The sequence below is a fragment of the Lichenostomus cassidix genome, chromosome Z (assembly GCF_008360975.1).
Source record: "Lichenostomus cassidix isolate B80296 chromosome Z, HeHo_3.0, whole genome shotgun sequence".
In the NCBI taxonomy this organism is placed as follows: Eukaryota; Metazoa; Chordata; class Aves; order Passeriformes; family Meliphagidae; genus Lichenostomus; species Lichenostomus cassidix.
This window is the reverse complement of record NC_139511.1, coordinates 67,369,681-67,396,826: the sequence shown is the minus strand read 5'-3', so window position 1 is coordinate 67,396,826 and position 27,146 is coordinate 67,369,681. Positions and strand designations below refer to the sequence as shown.

Sequence of the window (27,146 nt, the reverse complement as noted above, 5' to 3'; positions counted from 1 at the left end):
CACTTTAAAAAACTTTATTCCATCTTTATATTTTCTTCAAAATAAAAAGGCATTTGTATTCTTGAAAACAATAACAGGTCCCATTGCTTTTCTGAATCAGGTATATAAAGATAAATAGAGTAAAACATACAGTTCTGGGATTTAAAAAGCTAAAAGGCTTTTGTAGGACTGATTTATAAAAAAGGAACATCCCCAAAGTGAAAAAACTGCTTCAGCATGGGCCACTCTGGCACCTCTCAGTGGTTTCAGATAGCCCATTTCTCTGTACGAGCTTCCACATTTTTGACCAGGCCTTCTCCCAAAATCTCAAAGTCCTCCAGAATTGCTTCCACATTGGGAACACAGACCAGCTCATTGTTCACAGTGGTCACCTTCCTTCCTTTCATGCTGGAGACCTGCAGGACACAAAAAATATTGCACAAATGGGAGCATCTACCCAGAGTTGCATTGCAACCTCTGCCAGCGCCAAGTAAGAGAAATAAATTCCTCTCCTGCCTTGTCACATCCAAACCCTGCTACACCACTGCACCCAATTCCCAAAGTTTCACTTCTCAACAGCATCGGTGCTCGTTATTAGAGCTAACAAAGTGCAAGAGTGACCCATCCAGCCCCTTTTAGAGTTTACCCTGGAGCCACAGTCCAAAGACTGCAAGGAAGTGAGGAAGAAAAGTAATGGCCAGGGACACAGTGGAATTGCAAGCATGCAGACACATGGCAAAGCCTGTGTAAGCAGGGCACAGGGAGTATGCAAAAGGGATCACAGCACAAGGCTGAGTTAAGAGCTGCTTCTGCTCTGCTCTTTGGTGGGTGTCAAGACTTCAGGTGGGAAGATGTCCTGGCTTCAACAGTGGCAAAACCCTCATGTTTAATCCAGCCAGACGCAGCTCCAGTGCAAGCATCTCCTCCTGTTTCACCACTGTGAATAACTGGGTTTCACAACGGCAGCCAGGCAGAGTGGCCAATGCCCTCTGGCCGTGAAGAGAGGGGAGATAAATCACACAGAGACTGACAGCAGAAAAGCCTGGGCTGCCAGCTCCAAGCCATGAGTAACCGGTTTCTTTGCGTCTTTCCTTCATAGAAAGCAGCATGAATCACTCCAGCGTGCCTCACACCTGGCTTAACCACCCTCTACAGTTTGCCAACCCACACAGTGCAGCTGGAAAACAGCTCTGTGCATCAACGGGACATGGGCACTCTGGACCTGAGCTTGCCACCCTGGCTTCTTGTGGGTTGGGTATTCTGGGTAAGATTCTGAAGCCACAAGAATGGGATCATCTGTTTCCCTTCTCTGACCTGCTGATGACTGTAGGCATTGTGCCACAGCCCTGTCTTGGTTTCACCCCTTCTAAGAAGCAACAGAACTATGATCTCCATTTCTCAAAGGGCTTTGGGGCTGATAAGAGTTGGACAAAGCAATTACCATGTGGGAAAAAAAAAAAGCCCTTCAAGCTTACATGGTATAAAGGTAACGTGAAGCTCAAAGCAGAGACAAAAACTCACCTTAAAAGGCTGAGGTTGAAAGCTCAAAGGTTTCCACAAAACTGCAATCACTTCCCCACCATGCTTGTCATAGAAGAACAAGGCAAGATCATCAAAGGCATCCTGGGTAGAAAACAAACACAGGTTAAGGACAGTGATCCCTCAGAGAGAACCCACTGAGTGTCTCTCACTGTGGTCCTCCATCAGCTGATCTGGCACTACCAAGTTTTACTTCCTGAATGTCCAACAACCATATCCAAGAGTTCACAATGCATGAGACAAAGAGACAGGCACTACCCAGCAGGCACTCCTGCCACAGTACATTTCATGGCACCAAAGACAAACCCCAAACCAGAGACCAGCATCTCAAGCTCTGCAATCTGTGCAACCAAGGTATCAAAGTACCTTCTTCCCCCAGAGTAAACTCCACGTGAGCTGTAAGCACCCAGTGCCCAAAAAGGAAACATAAGAGCAGAAATTTTAAGTAACACAATGTTTTGTGGGGCGCAAAGAGATGGAAAGTTTAAAGGTGGCATTGCAAGAATCTGTCCTCCTTGCCCCCTGTGTTTCAGCAGCAGTGTCAGTGAGCATATCCTTTGGAAGATGCTCACTGGGAAGCAGGGATCAAAGAGAGATCTTGCACAAAGGGATGACTAAAGCCCACAGTCTGGCTTCCCCCAAACCCACACAAGCTGGATTCCCAGGGCTGCAAGGAGGCAGGAGATGAGCATCACAGCAGAAGGAAACAATGCTGCGTGCAAGCATCATCTCAAACCCAAAAGTCTGGCCCTACATGTAGCTCATGACCCAACATGCTGATACCAATAGATGTGCACCCTCAAAGAAGCTGACCAAGACAGCCAAGCAGCTACTCCCTGACACTTGTTTATCTTGGTGGAGATTAGCATCAGGCAACAAGACATGTTTACCAGGCTGAGCAAACAGTCCTCAGCAGCAGTACAGCACAAGTTTCTGTACAGAGTTTCATCGGCCTTGGAACAAATTATTGCACAGAATACAGACCCTCTGCTCCCTTTTCAGCCTTTTCTTCCATCCCTTTAGTTGCCCAGCTTTTACAAAGAGACCTCTCTGCTGGCATCATTGTATTGTAAAGTTTTCATGAGGATATGTATGAAAAAAAAAATCAACATCAAAAGCAAGCTTGGATGAGATTTTGTATGGACATACCACGACTGCAATCAGAAAAGAAAAAAAAAAAAGGTGGACTGGGTTGGTGTTATCAGTGATCCTAAAGGGTGAGGTGGCATTTTAAGAATACAGACCTGATAAGTAAAGAGGGGTGGTATTGTCTGCAATCTTCAGAGATAGATTTGAGTTTGGACTGTTGTTGCCCTCACAAAGAGCAACAAAATTAAGTCATCAAGATGGGAAGATCCCAAGAACTGCCAACTCATCCCACTCCATGGGCTCTCACAAGGGCAAGCCTGGTCAAGGTACTATTTCACCAAACTGGCTAGAAAAACCATTGTCTAAAAATACATTGAGAAAGAGGCAATCCACGCCAGCATTTCCATGCTGAGAGCAACAAGTTATACTCAGAGCCCAGTCAATAGGGAAGACTCCTCCTTTAGCCAAAGGGCAAATAGAAAAAAGGAGGGAAAGCTCAAGAAAGGGCAATAAAGCTCAGGGCACGCTGACCCGCCAACGTGCGGCTTTCTGAACCAAAGGGGAGCAGAGCATGTGAGAACCTGAAAAAGCCCAGCTACTCTGCAGGGCGAGGTCCTCAGTGCCACGCGATGCTCCTTATGAGAACAGTATTTTTTACAGATACATCTTGCTGGACAGAAGCCAGGAGCATTTGCAGTAAAGAAACCCTCCCAGGCCCAGCTAATTTCCCAATAAAACCACTGTTTGGCCTGATACCCAGCACCATTTTTTTCCAGACAGCAGGGAGCAGAGAGCAGATGTTAAAAGGATGGTATTCAATTCAAAATGCCAGCACTTGTCCCACTCCCAGCATCATGCATGTGATAGTGTTCAAGCTGGCCTACCAAGCCGCAGATATGCCCATCCAGTTCTTGGGAAATTGCAGCTTTAAAAAGGTCTGGTGTGTTAGTCACTGCACTTCTGTTTGTTCAGAGGCTTGGGGAGTAAAAGCAAACAGTTCACCCTCCTTTTTACATCCCATGTTCTCTGCCCAGTGTCACTGGACTTGTCTGAGCCTGCAAACACCTTCTTCCAGGAAAAGTTTCAGAGAAAAGGGAGAAAAGGCACAGAGTACATTTGTTCCCTTCTCAAGCTGCTCTATCTTTGGTTGCAATTCAGCTTGCAAGGCCCAGCAAAATCTGCCTTCAGCAAAACATACAGCTAATTCCCATCTCACAGAGACCTGGGGGACCTACAAGCTCAGGGCTTCAGTTTGGAGAAACCTCATTGTCCAGGGAAGGTGTATATATCACCTGGAAAAAGATGATAACAAGCTCTGTAAGGAACCATCTGGGTTAGAGGAATGAAAAGGGTGGAGAAATGTAGTGAGTAAAACTATACCCTGATCTAAATACCCTGACCAGATTAAGCAGCTCCATTTGAAGCATGGATTTTGCAATGTAACAGAGTTAAGTATCGACTAGTTTCTAGGTATCTACATTGTTAACTATCTAGATTGCTTCTAGTTAAGTATCTACATTGTTGTTTAGGGAGACAGGTTTTTTTCATCTCTCCCTTTATCCACCCATTTTTTCACTGTTCCTACCAACAGATTAGGCTCATTGCATCACAGCTGTTGGAAGACCCTTTTAGGAAGGTCTCCCTAAAAGGAGAACAAGATTGTGTCCTAAACTAGCTTTTCCTGGCTCAACAGCAGCTCAGAAGGCAAATGCATCAATAAACATTTGCAGAGTGCTCAGAGCACTTTAAGTGCTCTTTGCAAGGAATCCACAAGTGCAAAACCCTATTAAAAGGTACTTACTTCCATCAAACAAATACATTTGTGGTTAACATTTTGAGGTCTCCATCATCCTAGAGCAACCTGTCCCGATGTTCTCAGTTACGTGACACAGACCGAGCCTCCCACACCACCCAATGGAGCAAGGAGCACTGTCTAATTAACACCAGGCTGAGCTATTTCTGTGTCACAGTGGACTTGCACGTCACCCTCCTGCAGGGTTGGGGCAGCAGCAAAGAAGTGTGGCAAGGAAAGAAGCCACCCATGTCCTCCTGGCTGCATCACCAGACATGCAAATCCACCAATCTATTGAGACAATAAGTCTTGTGTTACTTCCTACAGGACAAATCCTACAGGGCCCCTGGGAGGGCATTACCAACGCAGAGGAAATGCAGCTACAAGTCCTCTGTCAGCTCACCCCACGAGCACAGGGGCTGATGCCTCGCTGATGCTGTGTGCATCCACCCTGGGCATTATGCTAAGGGTCTCGTGGCTGCTCTTCATCTCTACAAACAGCTGATTTCCTGCCACCTCTTCCCTTCCAAGGACACAGATGCAGACAGAACAATTTCCTACATGATATGAGAGCCCTCAGAGTTTTTTCAGTTTGTCCCTGTCTGCCTGGTGTCACCACAGGAAGAGTCAGCCCTGTCAGTCAAAACAGGAAGGGGGCAGACTGACCTGGAAAGATTTCACCAGTGTCAGCTACATCACATAATCACAGCTTATATATTTTAAGAGACAGAATATTTTTACTATCATTAATTCCTTAACATGCAGACACATATTCTTACACCATGGGAGACAAAAGGAAGGGGCTCCATGTCTTCCTGATAGTCTTGCCTCAAGGTGCAAGAAATGCAAAACATCGCTTTAGAGGTAAGGATGTTTACAGTAAAGCAGGAAACATTTTCCTGCTCATTCACACAGAAAAGATCTCACAAGATGGGCACCCCCTCTGCCACAAGCTCTTCCTCAGGCATCTGCAGCCCAAGAAAGCAAAATTTCAGTGATTGACAGGACATCCAATCAGTGACCTGGTGAGACCAAAGACCCAGTAAGAAAAGTGAGATCTGTTAACAGCCATAACAGACAGGCAGATGGACATGGCACAGGCAGCTTCACCTGATTTACCCCACCATGAGTGAACAGCTCTGGGAAGTGACCTTTGGGTTTTGTGAGCTGCAGAATGCAGGCATACAGGCATGCCCACACCCCTGTGTTCTCTAGATGGTCTCTTGAGTCCAGAGAACAGCCAAGCCACCCTGGAGCAAAAGCTGCACTGACTAAGCCTTCTCACATCACATCCCCAGCAAACATCAGGGGGTTCCATAGCTCCACAGCCACCACAGCACAGATCAGCAGCACGCAGAGACTCAACGGGAGCCTCATTTGAGACACTTAGATTTAACTTAGCCTTGCTGGAGAATCCCCACCAGGAACCAATGCAGGGTTTGCTCAACAAGATGCTCTGGACTGTAAGTGGCAGGGAGGCTGTTGATGGGCTGAAGCTCCAGGGAAGCCCTCTCTGTGGGATGTCTGGCACCTGCTTTCCCTCAAAAGCGTCTGTTGGCAAAGCCTTCTCATCTGGACAGACTCACAGAACAGGCCCTTTCTATCAGATCTGTCCTGGAATTGAAGAAGTTGCTGCCTGAATCCCAGAGCCAGCCTTTCATCTCTACCCAGAGCCTCCCAGGCACCACAGCAACTCTATCAGGCCAGTTACTCCAGCACATCTATTTGAAGCAGGAAAAATTAAAGCAGTCAAGACTCAACACCTCTTCTCCTTTCATTTTCTACTCTGATTAAGCTCCCTGAAGAAGGCACACAGCAATCCTTCAGCTCCTGAGCATTCCTGCCTTGCTAACCTCTTTGACTTTAGAAGAACAGGGGCGAACAGGCTCGACAGAAGAGTGGATCTCCTGGTTAATGGTCCAAATACACTGGGCAAGAAGCTACTCCCTGCTCCTCTCAACTCAGAACACCAAGGCATTTAAATTCCTTTTGCATGTGAGAATCTAACTGAAGGGCAGATGTTTCTTTTCTGCCCCTAGAAGAACAGAAAATCCCACAGCATCTGTGTGGCAGATGTCTGCCTTTGTTGCTACAAACCCACCATGGCTGCACTGTCAGGCATGGCTACAGCCCTGTTGCTCAATTCTGTGGTTTGTGCTGTTAAGAGAGAGCAAATTACTCTGAACCAAAGCCAGTCAGTTCTGTGTCCAAACTGCCTTCTCATCCAAGATCTCTCATAAGGATTCACTGGTGTCACAATGCTCCTTTCTGGCACCAACTTCTTGCTGGGTTTGGATCACCCCCAGGGCTCCCATCCCACAGGATAAGGAGAAGTTGAACACTGCTTAGAGCAACAAGAGCCAGGGAAGGAGAAATACAAAAGTGCAGGAGAAGCTACCCAGCAAAGCTGAAGTTGATGAAAAGGTCTTGCCTTTAAGCAACAACATCAATACACCAAGAAATGAAGCCAAGAATATTTCTGGTGGATGGAGCAGCTTCTATTGACAGCTCAGTATCACCAGCTTGCAGTGATCCTGTAGTGCAAAATCAGCTTTTGACGCCGTCCATCCCAACTGGATACAGCTGAGTTCTCTGAGACCACGTGCAGCATTACCTCTGTGATTTTTCCAGAAGAAACACCTGTTTTCCAGAGAAGCAGATATTCATCAGCCCCGCTTCAGGTCTGACTGCTACTGATCTGGATGCTATGAATGACAAGTGGACTGGTACTGCAAGATACTTCCAATATGATGGCCACAAGGGAACAAACCATATCTAAGACTTCAAGACAAAGAAAAGCCCCCCAGACAGGGATGCTGAGGCAGATGTTGGGCTCTCTGCCCCACAGCTCACTCTTCAGAGAAAACTGTGACCAGTTTCTGATCTGTTCCTTCCCAGGCACCCCCAGGTCAAAGAACAAGGGACACGAAGAGAATCAACACTGCTTCTAACAAGGCAACATGAACTTTGCTCATATCCATGTTTCTTCACAGGGATGTTAACATATTGGATTTAGGAGCAGCTGTAATGTGCAACCTGACCAAACACTATTCCAAATCTATTATAACCTGTATTAGAAAAAACAGGCAGTAAAAAGCTGTAAAAATTCAGGCAGTCTGGATGTCACTACTGACTGGACGAAGTAAATCATAATTGCCTGAAGATTAATGAAAGCTGCTCTCAAGGAAAATCTTGTCTACCTTTCACTTCAAGAGCCACTTACTGTCAGCAACTTGTCTAGATGCATAAAAATGTCCTATAAACCCTGATGAGTTTCCTGATTGACTGCCTCAATCTACAGCCAGACCTGCTGCAAGCATTTAACAGTTAGCCTCCCTGAAGAGCCAGTTCTTCCAATCAGCTCATCCAGCATCCTCCAGTTCCTGTTCAAGCAAGCAATCATCTTTCTGTCAGGCCTCCACAGGCGTTGCTTAGCCCTGACCCCTTCAGAGACACAGAGGCTCTATTCCCATGCATCTCCAGCACCTTGGCAGCTGCTAAAGGCTCTGTCCAGCTCTAGGAACCACTTCCAGCATTGCATGGAGAAGCATTTCAGCCTTAAAAAACTCCATTTCCCACCCACATCTATGCCTCTTGGCTGAGGTTTCATGGCAGCAGGTCAAATATTCACCATTTAAAAGCAAGGGGCTGATTTTGATATGACTCCTCAGACCCAGAGACCAGGAAGGAAAGGGCAAACAGTTCCAAATCTGCCCCCTGTTCCCTTTTAAAACACTTGTGAAGGATGCTTCTCCCCCTTCTTCTTGGCCCAAGAAATCACCCAGTGCTCTCTACAGCATGTCTGCAGACCTCCAGGTCCACCTTCCTTCTCAAAGGGAGGAAAGCATGGGGTACCTCCTCTCCCAAATGTCCTTCCAGCTAAAGAAGCAGTGCTTTCTGCAGGGAAATTGTGTGACAGCTTTGAGGTCTTCCTCAGTTTCACAAGGCCATTCATGCATCCCTGTCTCTCACTTCCCCCACAGTTCTGACACTCACAGCACTCATATCAGTAAGGGATGATGGCACTTCAAAGTCAAACAGGCTTTGACAGGAGAGCATCACAGCCCCACCTCTCTGAACACCCAACACTAACATTTCACCCAGCTACCACATCTGAAGCTGGGAAGAGCCAAAGTGGTAGGTGCTGTACATCTGCAAAGCACTGGCTGTCAAGATCCAGTATGGATCATGGCTGTCATCCAGCACCTTGCATATCTCCCCAGCTTGCCAAGGCTTTGGCTTGGCGCTCATGGTGGAAAAGAACATGGTTGATGACTTTGGATACTGATGTTCTCCATACTCCCACATTACCAACTTCCTCTGTTATTATGCATGCAGTCAGACACAGAGAAATCACCCTGTGACAATATTGATGCCCTTTGCCTCACACAAGCATTGGCCTAACAGCAGAAAGGCTACTGGGATCATATCATGGATATCTGTACATTCCCCCAGAAATCACATGTGGTTACAGCCCATCATGCACACCAATCGGTGCAAGAAGCCATGAAAAGTGAGTTAAATGACTGGAGACAAATAGCTTAAAGATACTTTTGTGCTGAATACAATGTTCTTCAGCAGATGTCCTGGTGAATGCACCACCTCCTCCATGGAAATGGGAGCGCTGCTGTGATGTGAGAATGAGCTCAGATACAAACCACCAGGATCTTCGCAAAATTGCAGAAGCAATGCCCATCCCATGCAAACACCTAAAGATGTCACCAACCACATCCTGCAGCGGCAGGCAACCCAAATGCCACAAGGCAGCTTTCCCTTAGGTATCCCCCCTGCCTCCCCAACAGGCTGTGCTTACTCTCAGCTCCTGGAGGTACAACTGCACAGGGTCATAATCCACCACAGGAAAGAGGATATTCACAGCAGAGCTGTTCTTCACCACACCACGGGAAACTGATTTCACTGGCCGGTCCACACTCTCCAGGTGCCGAGGAATCTGCTTGGGATTCAGGTGGATCAGGACATCATAGAAGTCCAAAGGAGGGCGGAAGACCATCTGCAGAGAGAAACAAACAGTGCTACTCAATACAGGACACAGGTGAGCAGGAGAGGTAAGAGAGGTTTCCCAAGTCATTGTTTGCAGTTCATCCCCTTCTCCTTAGAAAGCAGTAAACCAAAGACAGAATTTTTGTGAGATTAATGTTAGAATTTTGCCACAGACCCCAGAAAGACTACCTGAGTAAATGCTAGTGGGGTAGGCAGCTGAGAGAGGGACAAAGAGGAGAGCTGAGATAGATAACTGCATTGCACATGGCAGAGTCTCAGGATGAAGAGGGGAATCAAGAAGCCAATAGGAGCTGAACAACACCCAGGGGACACAGGGAGCTGTGTAGTAATGGGATGGTCCTATCTGTCCAACACAATTTGCCCCAGAGGGCAACTGCATCTTCCAGGAAGCAGACAGAGGGGAAGAGCAAAACCTCATAAATGGAGGGGAGCAATCCCAGACATGTAAATATTTGGACAGGCAGGATCTAGCTGTGGATACAGCTGTATTAAAACGGAAAAAACTTAAAACCATGTGTACATTTTCATGGAACAAATGATGCAGAAACATGAACAGAGGCATGGGACACAGCTCAACTTGGGACTGGTAGAAAACCCACTGCTTGGACCTGGTTTACAGCCAGGCTGAGGAGAACACACATGAAGAACATCAGTGACCAGCACTGAATCGCTCCTAGCTCTAGTTCACACAGAGCCCCTTTCCCACACAGCTGACCAAGTCTATGGTTTTCTGTGTGTGCCCTGGGAGCAAAGAAACAGCTCAAGAACCCATGTCTGCATCTTCATGAGAGCAGGCACATCTCCATGGGACCCAAATGCAAAGATAGAAAAAACAGCTTGGAGCACCCCTCTTAGATACATGTGCAGAGGAAACAACTCCAAACTAAACTGGAATGGCTTTTTTGTCCTCCCTGCCCCAAGCTTTACATATAAATACATTACCAGCCCCGGAAATAGCATCCCATGTTTATCCCAAAGGAACATCATGGGCCTGGGAGAACACTGGCATGGACCAGAGGGATTCCATGGCAATGAGAGAAGTTCCCACTGCAATGGCCAGAGGAAGGGAGACAGAAGGTGGTCCAAGGAGGCTAAGCCAAGGTGTTGGGAGGCTGCTGTGGCCAGCTGACAGCTTGTTTTAGAAGCTAACCGTCCCCAACTCACAATGCACTTCTTGAATTTCAGCCTTGGGCTGGCACTGTGACTGCAGCACACTGGACATGTCTCATTCCTTCACAGCCCTGTAACACACACTGTTGCTGCCTCAAGTACATCTCACCCTTGCAATACTTCCAGTGCAAAATGCAGCAGAACTGAAAGAACTGTCAGTAGGTCCTTTTTGTATTGCTTAGGCAGAAAAGAAAAAAATCCACTGTATGTGCTTCTTTCTGGTTTTGGTTTTATTTTGGGTTTTTTTTTTCCCCAATATGAATCTGCAATATCTAATCACTGCTTGGCTTTTTTAATCCTTTGAGCTTAAATCTCCCAGTTCATTACTTGGTACACCAACAAACTACCCTTCAAAGAGCAAATAAATATGTCTACATCTCTCAGGTCCATTGCAGTAATGAATGTTTTAGTTTACTTGAAAAATAAAATCACTGAGAAACTGAAGAGGGTTACACTACATAGGGTTAAACATACATAAACTCCTCCACTCAAACAAAAATAACATCTTCCTGAAGTGCCTGGTACAGTCCTGCCAAAATCTCCCAACACCCTGAGCTTGGTTGGACCTGAGCACACAAGCCAGATTTGCACAACTACTCCAAAACAGCCTCCCAGAGGAACTATTTGATTCAGTCATGGACATACAACCTGCTTGGCATAGGAACATCATGGGTTTGCTCATGTCCCAGGAAAACCAGAGAATACAGAATAAACTTGTCTCATTCACCCCAAGTTACTATGCAGAGCTGGGTGCCCCAGAAGCAGGGTGGCACCAGCCTCCATCATTCCATCCTTGCTGCTCTACATCCCATGGTAACCACCTGGCCACAGCCTGAAACTTCCTAACACATCCCAGTGATCACCAGCAAAGTCCAGTCTGCTTGGCCAGAGCCTGAAAACCCCTGTGCTGCTGCCCCAAGGAGTCACCTTCACATCCTGGTCACTGAGAGGGTCTGTGAGCTGCTCCTCCAGGGCACGGAGAGACTCTGAGGCAAGCACAACAAGGCGCTGCAGAATCTGGGGAGGGAAGGAAGTCAGAGGGTGAAATTTGGCAGTCCCAGATGTAACAGGGACTCAACTCCCTCATTATCAGAGCTGGCTCCAGCACCAGGAGCAGGAAACTGTCACAAGTCAGCAGCCACCAGAGGCAAGGGGACAAAGCTCACCTGTGCTGAGGGTCGCTCCTGGGTCCACATGGAGCTCCACTGGTCTTTGGGGGTGGCCAGGAACATGACGGGGAGGCGAGAGCGAGCTGCTGCAAACTTGTTCTTGATCTCTGTGCAGTCAGAGTCTGCAAAGGGCAGGCACACAGGTGAGATGCTCTGCCCCATTCACAGCCCTCCAACCTCCTCACCCCCATTACAGCCAGGAAAAAGCAGCACAACAGGATTTATGCTCTCCCACCCTCTGATCCCACAGTCCACGTGCAACCAGAGCTCCTACACCTCAGGCTTGCTACTTGCTCTCACTGGAACCCACTCAGGTGGGCTGAGGCATGGCAGGTACTGAGACTGACAGAAGCTGGAAACTCACATTATAAGCTAGTGACAGTTTGTATTATCCAAAGAGTGTACCATCTTTTTCTTTTATTTCCCCACAGGTAGAGAGAAAGTAGAAAAAGTAGCTCTTTAGTTCATTAAAATAAGCTGGAGGGCACTTTGGAAAATACCAGTTTTCAAAATCCAATTCTCTTCCAAACACCTTTACTTTTTTTATAAATCAGCTTTAAAAGCTGGGTATAACTAATTCCCCCACTCCATGACTTTGCAGAGCCAAGACAATCCCATGGTCTCTTGTAGCTCCAGCATGTATCCAAAAGACAATCAACAGACAAAACACTAGAGGGCAGGAACAGAGGGCTTCAAAGACAACACCACATCCAACAACACCCACGCTTGTCACAGATTTCAACTCGACCAGAAGGAGCAAAGAATCATCACTGAGATCCACCTCTTCAGAGGCAGGCAGGGAAAATAAAAAACCATGGCACAACAAAATCCATCCTGTAGGCAAGTTAAACATGACAGGACAGGGAGTAAGGGAGTGCAAAATCTCCTTGCCCCCAGCAGAAGCCATGATACCTCCCTGAATCCAAGAGATGTGGAACCTGGCACCGATGAAGGAGTGATCAAGACCCTCATGCTGCAGCTCTACTACCTGCTGCCTGCTCACCTGTGAGGCTAGTGTTTAGGTTGACAATCAAAGGGTTGTTTTTCCAGTCAAAGGTTGCCAGCAAGTTGAGGAATCGCAGGAACCCCACCTGTGGAGAGCTGCAGGTAGGACAAAACAGGTCAACACTAGCATTAGCTCTCCTGGCAGCAAGAAGGGCTGCACATGGGGGTGACTTAGTGAATACCCAACCCACATGCAGCCCAAGAAGGGGTGTCTGTGGTGGGAAAGGGAAGTCCAGAATGAGTTTGAGACACTTGCCCTTCTCCAAATCCCCAGGGAAAGTCTTTCCCCATTGTTCTTCATTCCCCAGGAGAAAGAAACTAGCAGAATATAAAACACTGGCACTATCTCCTGATGGGGGACACAATCTCCTGATGCCACTCCCACCTAGACTCCCAGGTCTGGGGCAAGGACAAGGTAGAGAGAGAGCTGCTTCCACCTCTGGTGCAGGTCTGAACACCAGCCAAGTTCCCACTGTGCTTCCTCCCCTACAATACAATACATGCACAAAGCCAGATAGCTGGGAAGATGGGGCTCCTGTTATTTTTGGAGACAGGAAAGCATTCTAGGCATCAGACTCTTACTCCTGCTACTTTGGGAAAGGAAACTGCATCCCAAGTGCAGGGCAGAGTAACCTTTTGACTCCACACAGAACAAAAACATTTCCTTTAACTTCATTTCACTTCCTCCAGGTCCCATAACATCTGCCTGCCAGGGGCCAGCAATCAATTGGCTCTGTGGAGTTATTTACCAACACACTGGTCCCTTCAGCTTTCAGTGGCAGACCCCTCATCCTTCCCTTTGAAGTCTTCTCCAGGAGGAAGGGAGCTTGGAGCTGCCAGCATCACCATAAATCCTCCCTGGAGAACCCAGGAGCCCCAGCATGCTGGTAGGCACAACACAGCTCTCACCCTGCTTCTCCTGGCCATCACCCTCAGAACAGGGGGCCTCACCAGTCCTCCAGAAGGCACAAGACACTGCAGCTGTGTCATCAGTACCCAGATGCCACAAGGACACTCACTCCCAGCCTTAACCTGCTTTCCCCCTTTCTCTGCAGTGCACATGGCAGGGAAAGCCACTGCTCCATAGTGCTAAGTGTCTCCATCTCCTCTAGCAACTCCTAAAAGGACTTGGGACAGTGTTTTGGCAGCACAGGAGCCTCATGTTCCCTGCTGTGAACCCTCCCAACACCTCCTGCCCAAGCAGTATCCAACCCTTCCTCCATCCCAGGTAAGGAAAAAGGCACTAAATCCCCATCAGGCCAGCCTGAGCTCCTCATCCTCACCTGGGTGGTGTGAACGGGGCTGGGTGGAGAAAGAGAAATGCCACAAGAAGGTCCACACACTCCTCAGAGATGTTGTCACTCAGGAGTTGGGCGCTGATCCAGCGCTTGGCCAGCCGGGAAGAGCTGCCAAAGACAGGGTGCTGCTGCTGGAGCCTGTGAGAAGGGAGACATGCCACTGCTCAGCCCACACATCCCAGGACCCACAACAGCCTCTTGGCATTTGGCAAGGAAGAAGTGAGGGGCAAAAATCTGCAAGGAACATGTAAGCAGCATCACCAACACAGGGACTGTCAGCAGGTGCTGAGATTTTGGGAGGAAGGAGGGAAAATGCTGTCTCATGTTCATCTCTAAGCAGGCCTCTCTTTGGTACTTGTCTCCCCACACCAGTGACCTCAGGATGAAAACTAGTGCCACCCACACCCACATCTACCCCTTAATCCCAAAGAGGTTCTTCTCTTCTGAAGAGCCTCTCTCAAGGCTGGCTGAAGGGCTACTTCCCACAGCAATCTCCTCTACCCAGCATCACCCTTCTGCTGAAGTGTGATGCTGGCTTCCAACCCATGCTGGCTTCCAGCCATGTCCCATGTTCTGACCCCTCAGACACCTTCTGCCCCACCTACCCATGCAGTGAGCTGGTTAGATAGGGCAGATGCAATGTCTCCAGCTCCAGCTGCCGAGATTCCTCTGTGTCCTGGTACTTCAGCATCCCTTCTGGGGTGACCACCTCCTTCAAGATCAGGGGCTCCCGGTGGTAAGCTACTTGCAGACGGAAAACGTAGCCGTCCTGAGATGGGAGCACAAGGCAAAGTCAGGCTTGGTGGTGACACAAACTGCACGTGTGTTATCCTGTCCCTCAGGGATACCACAGAAGCATCCTGACATCAGTGCAGTCTCACCACACTCTCCTAGGCCCACCATCCAAATACTGGTTTTGTCCACTGGGACCACTGCCACAGCACCCCACCTAGGTAAGGTAAGGCCTGGAGAAGGCCCTGGGGACCCCCCTACCTTGTACACATCGGTGTGGGTGGCTGCAGGTCTGCAAACCAGCTGGTGCTGCTGCCGGAGGAGCTCAGCCAGCTGGAGGTGGAAAGCAGCCTTAATGCGCTTGATGGCTCCTTTGTCCTGTGGCCACTGGCCACTGCCTTCCATGTGGCAGATGACTGGGGGAGAAGGGATAGCAGGAGGCCAGTGAGTCCCACACAGAAGTAAGGTGTTGGATAGGGGTGTCTGGAACTATGGGTTACAGCAGGAGGGCAGGAGGAGCCACTGTTCTGCTCCTGCCTGCAGCACACCAACATAACAATAAGAGAGCCAACATCACTGCTTGCTCCCACTTCCCTCCACCACATCATCCCCCACTCACATCTCTCCCCACTTACTTTTCAAAGGGGTTATGTAGGCCGGGCAGGGCTTCTCCCCTGAAGGAAGCAGCAGGTGCTTGTTTCTGTTATGGAAGGAATAAATCGGCTTCATAGGAATGGGAGGAAAGACCTGAAAGAGAACAGCCAGCCAGCAACTGAGAACAGGGAGCGGAAACCCCACAGCAATGTGCATCCCCTCACTCAAACTTCCCATGCCAGCAAAGTCCTCCAGTGCAGAGGGTTTGGCCAGCTTGTGCACAGCCAGCCCAAAGGATGGAACAGCAAAGAAGAGGCACCACATCACCCCAGGGGCTCTCAGGAGCCACAAAACCAGTGAGTGACTCATTCTCTGGGTCCTCCCTCACCCCAGGGCACACCCCAGCTCCCTGGAGACCCCCATGCATGGCCATGCCCCAGGACACTCACATCTGTGTACCGAAGGGCTGGATGAACACCCTGCACAGCAGTCACTGTCAGCGGCAGCTCCTTCAGGTTCCAAAGCTTGCGGCTCAGGTCATCGTAGGAGCAGACGGCACTGACCATGGCCTCCTCGCCTGTACCTGACACCTGAGGACAGAGGGAACCTGTTCATGCACCTCTCCTGCCCCTGCAGTCACCTCACCTACCCCATGGGCCGGCATCACAGCCAGGCTCTGAGGAGCCAGCACTGCCATGCCAGGGAGCAGCTTCCAGCAACAGCGCTCAGCAAAATGGGGAGGAAAGAAAGAGAGGAAAGACAAGGTCAAGGCTGTCTGTGACTCTGCAGCAGCCACAGGCATCCTAGAGGCTGCATTTTCAGTGGAAAATAAAATTATATCTTTTGCAAGACACTAAGGCAGCACCTAGAGTTGCACTGCCAGCAATCACCGTATTAAAGAAGCCAAGAATGATCTTGGAATAAAGAGATTACACTGGTGAGAGCCCTGCTACTGTCTCCCCACCAGTTACCATGATGCCAAAAAAGACAGCAGTTAACAGAAAACTCCACTGACTACATCCTTAGTGAAGGCAGAACTCTGGAGCGTGGCAAAAGCAAAGACAGAAAACATCCAGAGCATCACAGGAGCCCTGCGGAGGGCAGATGAGAAGCACCAAAAGGAGAATCAGTGCTGCAATTGCTACTTCCATCACTCCAAATAATAGCAGAGGAGACTGAACAGGGAGGACATATTGGTGACACCAAACCACCCAGCTCAGAGGCAGCTGAAAGCCACAAGGAGCCGACCTGCCCAGAGTCTTCCGACCCTGGGCACTCTGGCAGAGCAGCAGCACCCTCTGCAGGGTGTGCCACAAACAACAAACCCCATCCTGCCCGTGGCTGCACCCCTCCTCTGCCTTCATCCCAAACGTCCTTGCACTGCTGGCTCCCCAGGCTGCCTGCACACAAACAGCTGGAAGAGCAGATACCCCTGTACCCACCACCCCACACACAACAGCAAACTCCTCCTTTGTTCCTCAAGGACTGGCAAAAATGGGACTCCTAAACACCCCTCAGACTCCAGAAAAGTGCATCCACTTGTCAGACTGGGGTGTATCAGCCCTGCTAACTCCAGACCAGCTTGAATGGACACAGAACACAGATGTTCCTGCTTCACCACACAACAGGCTGTGGAAACCAGCATCTCGTCCCAAATGTGACACCAAGCTCTGCCCAGACCGCAGCTGGTCTTGGCACAGGAGATTCTTTCCACCAAATGTGTGCTCCTTTCATCTTAAAAAGGGGAAAGGAAACAATTTCTTCCTCCCTCCAACAACCAGGTAAAGAGCTGGTTTTACAAAAAGACCAACAAAGCACTGCCAAAGTGCTCATGGCTCATCTCCAGGCTTTAACTTCACAAGCTGGAAAGAAGTTGGAAGGAGAGACATCTCAAAGAGGCCTCTTCTCTGTCTCAAAGTGGAGTTTCTTTGTTTCAGCTGTACATGCAGATGGAGCACAACCTAGCACTTTGAAGAATGCCGAGAAAGATCTTTTTCCTGGGTTTCCTAGCTGAACCTAACAGATGGCAGCACAAAAGTACCTGGCCCATGTCCTGAAGGATGCAGTACCTGAAAGGCACAGCCAGAGGAGCACTGTGGGACAATAGTATATCCTCAGACATGTGGACAGAGAGTGCATAAGCAAAGAGAATAGGACAGATGTTGGGATGCCTGCAGGGGAAAAAGAGGTGTGGGGGATGCTAAAGCAAGACAATTTCAGCAGTTATGCCTTGGTTGCCAGGAAGGAGTTCGTAGATACAAAGAGAGCACCACACTCCTCATCTAAGAGACCAAGAGCACAAGTTTTCCTTACCATTGCTACATTCTCTTGGGAACCATCCCGCTGCCTCAGGGCTACTAAAATGACCTCTCTAGAGCCCTCCCCTCACAGCTCTTCCTGGAGAAAGCCCCAGCCCCACCAGAGGAGTAATCATACCTCCTTCCCAGTCCTGATCACAGACTCCAGCAGGGCTCCTGTGTAGCTGATGGAGGACTCAGGAATGTCGGCATGGCTATGTGGGAGAAGACAACAGAGCATTAGAGCTATGATATGGAAACCTATTGATCCTACTGACACTACATGGGTCAGCCCAAAGATGAGAAATTCCTCTCTAAAGGAAGGTCCTGGTGAACAAAACAATCTCTGAGCATTCCTCCCCTGCCCAAGTAATTCACCCAACATGTACCAGTAACTTGTGCAGCTTCACAGGATTCAAAGCCAAAGCCACCAATGTGCAGCCTTTTCACAGGACAAAGAGGTGCAGACAACCCCTCCATTCCGTGCAAGAGGGCCTCACTTTTGGCAGATGGTATAAGCTGCTACAGAGAGGTTTTCCAATGCCATAGGGAAGACCCAATCTTGTGAACCACTACAAGGTCTAAGGATTTCGTGAAAACATCCTGCAAGGTCCAGACAGCTTCTTTTGCAGCTCTGACAATGAGTGTCCCAGCATCCCATCTGTACGTAAGGGCAGGCCATGCTGCTTCTTTGCCCTTAGCATTATCTCCAGCAGAGGCTACAGGACCATGTGCTTGCCCTCCCCAACCACTCTTGAGAAGTAGTTCACAACATCAGGACAACTGAAATTACTTCCAGACCTCAGAAATCCAAAGCAACTCACAACACCCCATAAAGCATGAAACTGACAATGCGGTTACCAGGGACCGGACACATGGCAGGAGAACAGCAGCAACTCACAGCTGATGCTCAGTGCAACTTACAGCTTCAGCAAGTGCCTGATGATCTGCTCAGGAATGAGGCGTTTCTGGCAGGCAGTGTTGGCCTCCCACACCACGGCCTCGCAGATGCTGCCATCCTGGAACCGACGCAGCTCTGACTTCTCTCCCCAGAAGGTCCGGAACTCCAGGGCCTATGTGGGACATTGACCAAGCCAGGCCAGAAACACAGGTCATTTCTGGGCCAGACAAAATACTCACAGTACCACCAGCCAGCCTCACAGCTGTCTGCAACCAAAGCACAGCACCAGCTCTGCTCTTACTTAGCATGAGCTCCCCTCACCTTGGGGTGATCAGCCTGCGGACCCTTCTCCAGTGCGCTGGCAGCAAACTCTGGGACAAACAGGAGCCCAAACGTCAGAGGCCCAACATCTTTGTGTTTTGGGGGTTCAGCATCAATTGGCCACTGTGGGAAAACAGGGAACATGAAGCACAAGAAGAGATGAGGTTTCTGGAGCAGCAGCTGCTGGGATATTGGGATATTAGATGAACCTCCTGCCACGTTCTTGCAGGAGCCCAGAAAAGGACAGGGAAAGCCTCATTTAATAGGTCTCCCCAATGAAAAAAAGCTTTCTTCACCCTGTCCCATTACTGGGCCAGGACTCATGCACAGACCAAGCCACACAGCTGCATCCCACAGCCCAGTGCAGGGCCTCAGGTCCTGTATTCCCACCCAGGGTCTCCCTCCCAAGTGAGCAAGGATGCCCTCCCTGTGCTTGAGAGACACTCGAGACCCCCACGAGATGCAAAGGATGCAGCAGCATTGCCAAGCTGCATTACCTCAGGGATCTGGGGCAAGGAGTGAGCCACAAGCTGTGCTCTCCCAGACAAGCCACGTGCCAGCAGTGAGACAACAAAGGGCAGGGCCGCAGCCACGTAGTTCCCACCCCGATCCATCAGCTCATTCAGCAGCTGCATCTTCTTGCAGGTACCTTGCAGCTTGGAAACATGCTTCAGGCTACAAAGAAGAAGAGAAGCTAGTCACCTACCTCTGCCACCAGATCCTTCCTGAGAGAGGGATATGTTAGAAGATGGATAAAGTGGGGAACTGAGGGTCCTAGCCCAGAATGCGGCTACAAGAATGCCCTCTGGCATCTCAGGAGATGCTGGTCCTTGGGACAGTCACTGCTTCCAAGGCTTAAACATTGCTCCCCTCTTTCTGGGAGGCTATCTAGGCAATAAAAGTGGAACAGCCCTGTGCAAGGAAGCACCGTGCCTACCTAAGAGCTTAGCAGGGCCACCTCCCACCAGGTAAGTTAAAATCTAGCACAGTCCAAAGCCAGAAGCAGCTCACTCCCCTTTGAGCAGGCTCCTTCAGCACCACCCCACCAGCACAGTGACACTCACTGGAAGATGTGGTCAAAGGTCCTGAGCATGGGCTTTGGGGTCATGAGCAGCACTTGAAAGCCATCCACCATCCGGTCATCCAAAATTTCCATAGAGCGTTTGGCTTCAAACTGGACCTAAGCAAGGAGGGAAGGCAGTGCAAGAGCATGAATGGGAAGGGAGAAGCAAAGCAAATCCCTCCAGCAGTGGTCACCAGTGCTCCCCCATCAACCAGAGCCAGACCAGTTCCATAGCCAGCAGCACATCCTGATCCCAGTGTCTGTCCTTAGCAAGAAGCCAAGTCACCAACAGCTCTTGCAGTTGCCCTTCTTGATATCCCTGACATCAGGGTGGGTTTTTTTCTCCTTCAGAACAGTTACATCTGCCAAACAGCTGCTTGGCTTCACTCGAAGGGCACATGAAGAGGTAAACAACTTTCCCACATCACTCAAGCAAGACAGGTAATGCAGCACTACACCCAAGTCTCCAAATTCACTTCCGAGCTTCAGAGCTGGAGATGTTAAAAGATTAAAAAGCAACACTGAATGCCCTCCCCTGGTCCTACATCCTCCTTGAAGACATCTAACCGCTTTTGCCTGTCTGAGCTCACTCCTAAGACAGCACCTCAAGAAGCCACCACAATCTGCTTGGTACCTGGTGGTATTTGCTGGCAGTCATATCAGCACAGAGATTCACTAGTCCAGAGGGATCCACAAAGACCACTTCAAATGCCTGGTGGAAATCATCCAGGACAGGCTGGAAAAGCAAACATGGTCTTTAGTGCTACAGTGCATCACAGACATCAAGACACCCCAACATCACTGCCATCTGCCATCTCTGCAACAGGCACATCCCTGCCCCAGGAGCAGTGGCAGTACAGCCAGACACAGCCATGAGACCCTCCAGAGGGCTGCTTACCAGGGAGGGATCCTCATCCTTGGCCAGACTGATCCCTGTCATGCTCAGGTCAGTGGTGGCTGTGAGCAAGACAGGAAGGAACAAGTCACATCACCACCCACATCTCCCTCCCTGATGACAGTGGCACAGTTATGTGTCAATACCACCAAAGTCTCACAACATCAACAGAGCTACAATACAATGCTGGCATCAATCCTGTGGTAACACCTACCCACCCCTCTACAAGCTGCACCATCCAGGCCTGCTCAGCTGACTCATCCCCTCCTGTCCATCCCACCCACAGGGGCTCAGCATGAGAGAAAGAAAAGCCACAATGGCCTCTCTGCCTCTTCCCCTGCTATGTTTAGGCTTTGTGCAGAAATACAAACCTCTCCCTGTCCAGAGAGGCCACTGAAAACTCACCCAGGAATTGCAGAGTGCTTCTCAACACCTGGTACCCACTCATCATCTTGACAATCTTGCGTTTCATCAGCAGGTAGGCAACAAGCATGGAGACCAAGAAGCCGCTGAAGCCTCCCAAGCCCTGTGAAAACAGGGGTTATCACAAACTTATTAAAACCCACAGGTAAGGATGGGGCCTCCACGAAACCTAACAAAGCTCAAAGAAGAGCCACAAGACCTCCACCCCACCCACCAGGACCTAACCACCACCTTTCCACACTAGGATGGAGAGCAGACCAAAGGCAGGTTAGCCAGATAGGCAAAGCATACCTTGTCAGAGGACATACCTTGCTGAGCTGCCGCTGGTTCAGCCAAACTTTGAGGAGGGCCAGGCCATCCTTCATGCCTGGGAAGTCTGTGGCTGCATTAGACAAGAAATGCAGGTGGGAGAGCATCACTGTGTCACACAGGATGGAGTTGTTGTAGTGCGGGGTCGGGGGCTCAGTGGCTCCTGCGTGGGGAGATGACAGCACATTGGACACAATCACCAACCTCCTGCCCACAGAAAAGGGCTGCTGTGAACCCACCTGAAGGCACCGGGTGCACTCTCTACCTGAAACAAACAGCCTCATGCTCCCCCAGGCCCAGGCCCTACCTTCTTTGAGGGTGCTCTGCTCCATGAACCAGGCAGTCCGGACATTGTTCTTGCTGGGATAGAAGCGGCTGGGTTTGAAGAGATCAGGACCGGGACAAGCATGGAGTCGGACAGTGACCATCTTCTCATCCTTGCCTGTAAGCACCCAAGGGAAGATGTGCAGGAGGAAGAGATGTCAGAGATTAAATTGGGAAAGCATGGAGCATTCCCAGCCTAGGCAAAGGAAAATGCTCCCTCACAGCAAAGTTCTGCAGTAGTGAAGTGATCTCAAAGCAGAGTGACCACATCCCAGAGCCAATGATAAATTTGAGGACACAGTGCTCATGTCCCAGTCCCATCTTGCTCCCCCCTGGCCAGCCTGGTATCCCAGCACTCTGCTGCCTGCCCTGGCCTTGCCATGCCACATCTGTCCCAATTCCAACCCACTGTCTCCTGGGGGCTGTGGGAACAAGCAGCACTCAACAGCCCATGCATCCCACATTATCTCATCATGGAAGAGCCAGACTGCACACAGGTTTCTGGGGAAGGCAGAAGGATGGTGGGGAACAGAGCTGGAGAGAGCAGGGAAGCACCCACAGCCCGTGAGGCCAAGGCTGGGGGGCCCAGTCAAGCTGCAGAGGAGGACTGGGAGGGGAAGAGACTGAGGACTAAACTCTGGGTGAAGGGATAAAACAACTGAGAAGCACTCAAAATTTATCACCAATCATGACAGCGGCTCCAGACTGATTGCTCTCCAAAGGACCTTTAAACGGTATGAGACCACCACCCTCCACTCAACATCAGAACCCAGTCACCCCCCACAGCAGAGCAAGGCTCAAGTGCCACCTTGAGGCCTCAGGAGCAGGATGGGCTTCAGATGGTTGCTGTTCATGTAGGCAAACTTCACACTGCCAAAGAGCTTCTCCTTGGATAAATGCTGGGCAATGTGGGACAAGTACAGGGCTCTCTTCCGGTGGTAGCGTTGATTCAAGTTATCTTTGTCCTGGAAGATTTCCTGGGAAGAGAGGGAAGGGGCAGTGCCACCTCAGCTGCCAGCCAAGCTCAGTTCAGCCCAAGGCCCCCCCACCAACCCCAGCTCTTCCTGGCCCCAGAGACAGCCCTATCCCAACCACATGGCTAGAGCCCCACAGAGCTCCAAGTCAGTCAGGAGCTTGCTGCTGGCTCACCAGGCTCCAGGACTGCAGAAGACAAGAGCAGAGTCATGCAGCCAAACAAGGTGGGCTTAGTCTCAAGTTTTTCTCAGAAGCAAGTCTGGGCAGCAAGGGGAGGTTAACAGCCTCCAAACATCTCCCTCTCTGTAATAGGCTTGGGAGCTGAGGCAGAAGTGCAACTGGGTACAAAACCAGACAGCATGGATCCCCCTGGCAATCCTCAGTCCATGGTGAGGAACTAAGATCAAACAGCTGCAAGCTCTGAAACTAAGATCAAACAGCTGCAAGCTCTGACAGAGCAAGTGGCCAGACTGTACTCCCCATAGGATTCCTCACAGGAGTCACCCTGCACATCCAGATGTTGTCACTTCACTGAGGAGTGGGTAGGGCAGGGCAGGGGTCACAGAGGACAGGAGGGGACAGAGCTCAGGCAGGTCCCAGGCCATTTAGGAGGTGGCATGGCCAGACTCACCCGTGGCATGGTCACTGCAATGTCCACATTGATCTCTGGCCTAATGCAGCTGCCCAGCAGGTAACTGCCCACCACCTTCAGCTCGGCTGGGGGCACGAAGTGGAACTTTCCCTTCACATTGAATGGCACTTGCAGGAATGGAACCTTTACATCCTTGGAAAGCCAGGCCTGGTCAGTGAGCTGGGAACAGACAGGACACACAAAACACTCTAAGCCTCAACAACAGCAGATGTGCAGGGACCAAGACCATGCTCCCCACACAGCTGCACCCAGAGTTTAAAGGCAGTGTCCCCCTTCCTCCATCAAGAAAAAGCAAAGTATTATCTTTTCAGCCCCTAAAGAAGACAGTCCATGAGGACCTCTGCTTACACAGCAACAGCAGCGCCTGCTCTATACAGGACAGAGGTCTTGCCACCTCCTTCATAACCCTGAAACATACCTCAGTTTCTGGGGTCTCTGGGAGGGCGCTAAGCAGGCTGTTAATTTCATGGAGGAAGGCATCAATCTTCTTCTTCTTTGTCTCCTTCAGTGTCACCTCCTTCAAAAGCTCTTCAATCTGTAGGGCGAAAGGGGACCTTCAAAGGCAGCTGCAACACTGGAATTGCTCCTGTGTTTTATGTTGTCCTCCAGTACCAACCAGGAGCATGATGCAAAGGGCAGCTGGTGAGCTGGGGAACACACTAACACCTCTCCACAAACCCTTTCAGCAGCTGGCAGTTCCATCAGTTCCTGCCATTTTCTGTGAGTACTAGATTGGAATCATCTCTATCCCGACCAAGATCCAGGCAAAAAACCATGGTGTAACTCACAAAAGCACAGCTCTCAGGAAGGCTGTTTGTATGACAGAGAATGAGCTGCAGGAAACAACCAGGCAGGTTTCCACCACAAACCAGGCCCTAGAGATCCCATCACTGACACCACCAAGTAGCCAGGAGATCAAAACTGTTCCTCATAAAAATCACCAAAGTTAGATCCACCTGAGGGACAGGATGCCATCCAGAGGAACCTGGACAAGCTTGAGGAGTGAGCCCTTGGGAATTTCATAAGGTTTAACAAGATCAAGGGCAAGGTGTTGCACGTGGGATGCGGGACAAACAGACCAAGAGCAGCCCTGCCCAGAAGGACTTGGGGCTGCTGCTGGGTGAGAGGCTGGACGTGCCCTGGCCATGGCACTCACTGCCCAGAGAGCCAAACGTGTCCTGGGCTGCATCCAGAGCCCTGTGGGCAGCAGGGGAGCGAGGAAATTCTGCCCCTCTGCTCTGCTCTGGTGAGACCCACCTGGAGCACTGCATCAGCTCTGGGGTCCCTGCACAGGAGGGACATGGACCTGCTGGAGTGAGTCCAGAGGGCAGCCTACCAAGACTATAAGAAGGATGGAGAATCTGATGAGGAAAAGCTGAAAGCATTGGGATTGCTCAGCCTGCAGAAAAGAAGACTCTGGGGAGACTTACTGCGGCCTTCCAATACCTAAAAGCACTACAAGAGGGCTAGAGAGGGACTTTTTATGAGAGCATGTAATGATAGCAAAAGGGTGAATGGATTTAAACAGAAAGAGAGTAGGTTTTGATTAAAAATTAGGACCAAATTCTTCCCTGTGAGGGTGGTGAGGCCTCAGCACAAGTTGTCCAAAGAAGCTGTGGATGCCCCATGCTTTAAACAGAAAAAGAGTAGGTTTTGATTAAAAAATAGGACAAAATTCTTCCCTGTGAGGATGGTGAGGCCTCAGCACAAGTTGTCCAAAGAAGCTGTGGATGCCCCATTCCTCAGTGTTCAAGGCCAGGCTGGATGGGGCTTTGAGCAACCTGGTCTAGTGGAAGATGTCCCTGGGGAGGTTGAAACTAGATGATCGTTAAGGCCCCTTAAACCCAACCTGTTCTGTTATTCTATGATCTACTCACCAGTTGATCTTCACCTAACAGAAACAACTTGCTAACCCTGAACATAAAAATAAAATCCATCCTGAAGCTGGTTAAAGACAGCAGTTGGGTACAGCTGACCACGTCACCTCCTCACCCAGAAAGCAATACACCATCACAGCAAAGGATGAAATGGTCATCTTTTCACGGTACTGCAGCTGTGCACTGAGGGAGTTCGGTTTTAAGGGTGTAAAAGAAACACAGAGCCTGGCACGGGACGGTAACAGGGTTTACAGTGGAAATTTTGTGCAGGGTGTAGCGTGAAGCCTGTGCTCTCTGTGTCTCCATGTGCCAGGGCTGCAGAGGAGCTCACGCTGCCCACGTCACCAGGGCTCAGGGCCTCTTCCCCAGCCGGCTCCTGGGAAGCTCCGAGCCCGCGGTCCCCCCCCCGCTCTCCCCCCAGGCTGACCTGCAGGCGCAGCAGGCTGGAGTGGAACAGATCCTCTGTCTCCTTCAGCTGGTTCAGCTCCTCGCTGGTCGGCGGCTTGTAGAGCTCGGCGCGGCTCAGCTTGGCCGGCTGCGGGGCTGCGGCTGTGGGGGCAGCCCTCTTCCCGCGCCGCGCCGCGCCCCCGGCGGGGGGCTCCGGGCCCTGCTCCGCCTCCTCCGCCGCCTCCGGAGAGCCCTGCGGGGAGAACACAGCACAGCATGGCTCGGCTCGGCTCGGCTCAGGTCAGCCCCGCACCGCCCGCGGCCCACACCCGCCGCCCCTCACCGCCATGGCCGCCGCTCACGTGCGCCCCCGTCACCACGTGCGGCGCCGCGCGCCCCACCGGCCTCCGAGCGCAGCTCCCTATTGGCCGCGCGGAACAGCGCGGAGCTTCCCATTGGTCCGCCGTGCCCGCCACGCCCACCGGAGGCGTGTCCGCCGCGTCGCTCCGCTTCCGCAGCAATGGCGGCGCTGGTTGTCAGCCGCGTGGTTCGCAGGCTTACCGAAATCACCGCAGTCACCGCCTTTCACCCCAAAACTGCGGCTCTCGGGGCAGCGTGACGAACTTTCGCGCTCAGACGGGCGAGCGCCGGGCCGCCTGCGCCCCGCAGAGCCCGGTTGTGGTACTTGATGATTAATCGGGGTGGACATCCTTGACGTAACCTGCCAAGTGCCTGAGCCGGCCTGGCCGCCAGGAACGGGCACCGGGAGCCAGGGAAACCCTTCTGGCCAGGAGGAACGGGCACCGGGAGCCAGGAAAGCCCTTCTGGCCAGGAGGAACGGGCACCGGGAGCCAGGGAAACCCTTCTGGCCAGGAGGAACGGGCACCGGCAGCCAGCACCCGCCCTGGCCAGCTTCCGCAAGGGCTGGGAGGGACACTGGCGGCCAGAATCATCTTGCGTTCAGATTACTGGAGTGGGAGGAATATCCCCTTTGTATAAATTACATCTATATGGCTTTGCAGAAGCAATTCTGAACACGAGGCCCGATCGGATTTGGGTTGTCAGGGTATTTAAAAGATCGCTTCCCTGAACAGAAGGACATGGATTTGGGACCTAGATAATTTTAATTCACTTTCCAGCTCTTCAAATGGCTTTTGCATAACTCTGGTCAGTTTAATTCACTTCTCTACACCCTACCGTGAAGCGGGGTTGTGTCCAGTGGGACCATTCTTCTCTAGAGAGTGTGCTCTGGGATAGCATCACCTCCACACCAGGTCCAAATTCTCCCTGAACCTTGGCCACACTCAGGTCAGATTTTTCCTGCACTGTGAGA

At 50.6% G+C, this 27,146-nt stretch overlaps 1 protein-coding gene across 1 annotated transcript; it reads right to left on the bottom strand.

Annotated features, from left to right (window-relative positions):
- NOL6 (nucleolar protein 6) lies at window positions 1–26,210 on the bottom strand. Its single transcript, XM_085041847.1, has 26 exons — window positions 26,157–26,210; window positions 25,854–26,066; window positions 23,968–24,084; window positions 23,529–23,708; window positions 22,731–22,899; window positions 21,906–22,040; window positions 21,598–21,761; window positions 21,272–21,392; window positions 20,870–20,928; window positions 20,606–20,707; window positions 19,973–20,088; window positions 19,406–19,583; window positions 18,909–19,031; window positions 18,611–18,759; window positions 17,826–17,901; window positions 15,839–15,979; window positions 15,431–15,542; window positions 15,057–15,211; window positions 14,669–14,832; window positions 14,049–14,201; window positions 12,764–12,861; window positions 11,758–11,882; window positions 11,519–11,608; window positions 9,213–9,410; window positions 1,501–1,602; window positions 1–395 (listed from the first exon to the last, which is right to left on the bottom strand). The coding sequence occupies exons 1-26, from the start codon at window positions 26,160–26,162 to the stop codon at window positions 246–248; spliced, it is 3,396 nt and encodes a 1,131-aa protein (XP_084897973.1). The 5' UTR covers window positions 26,163–26,210; the 3' UTR covers window positions 1–245.
- Between the last annotated feature and the right edge of the window lie 936 nt (window positions 26,211–27,146).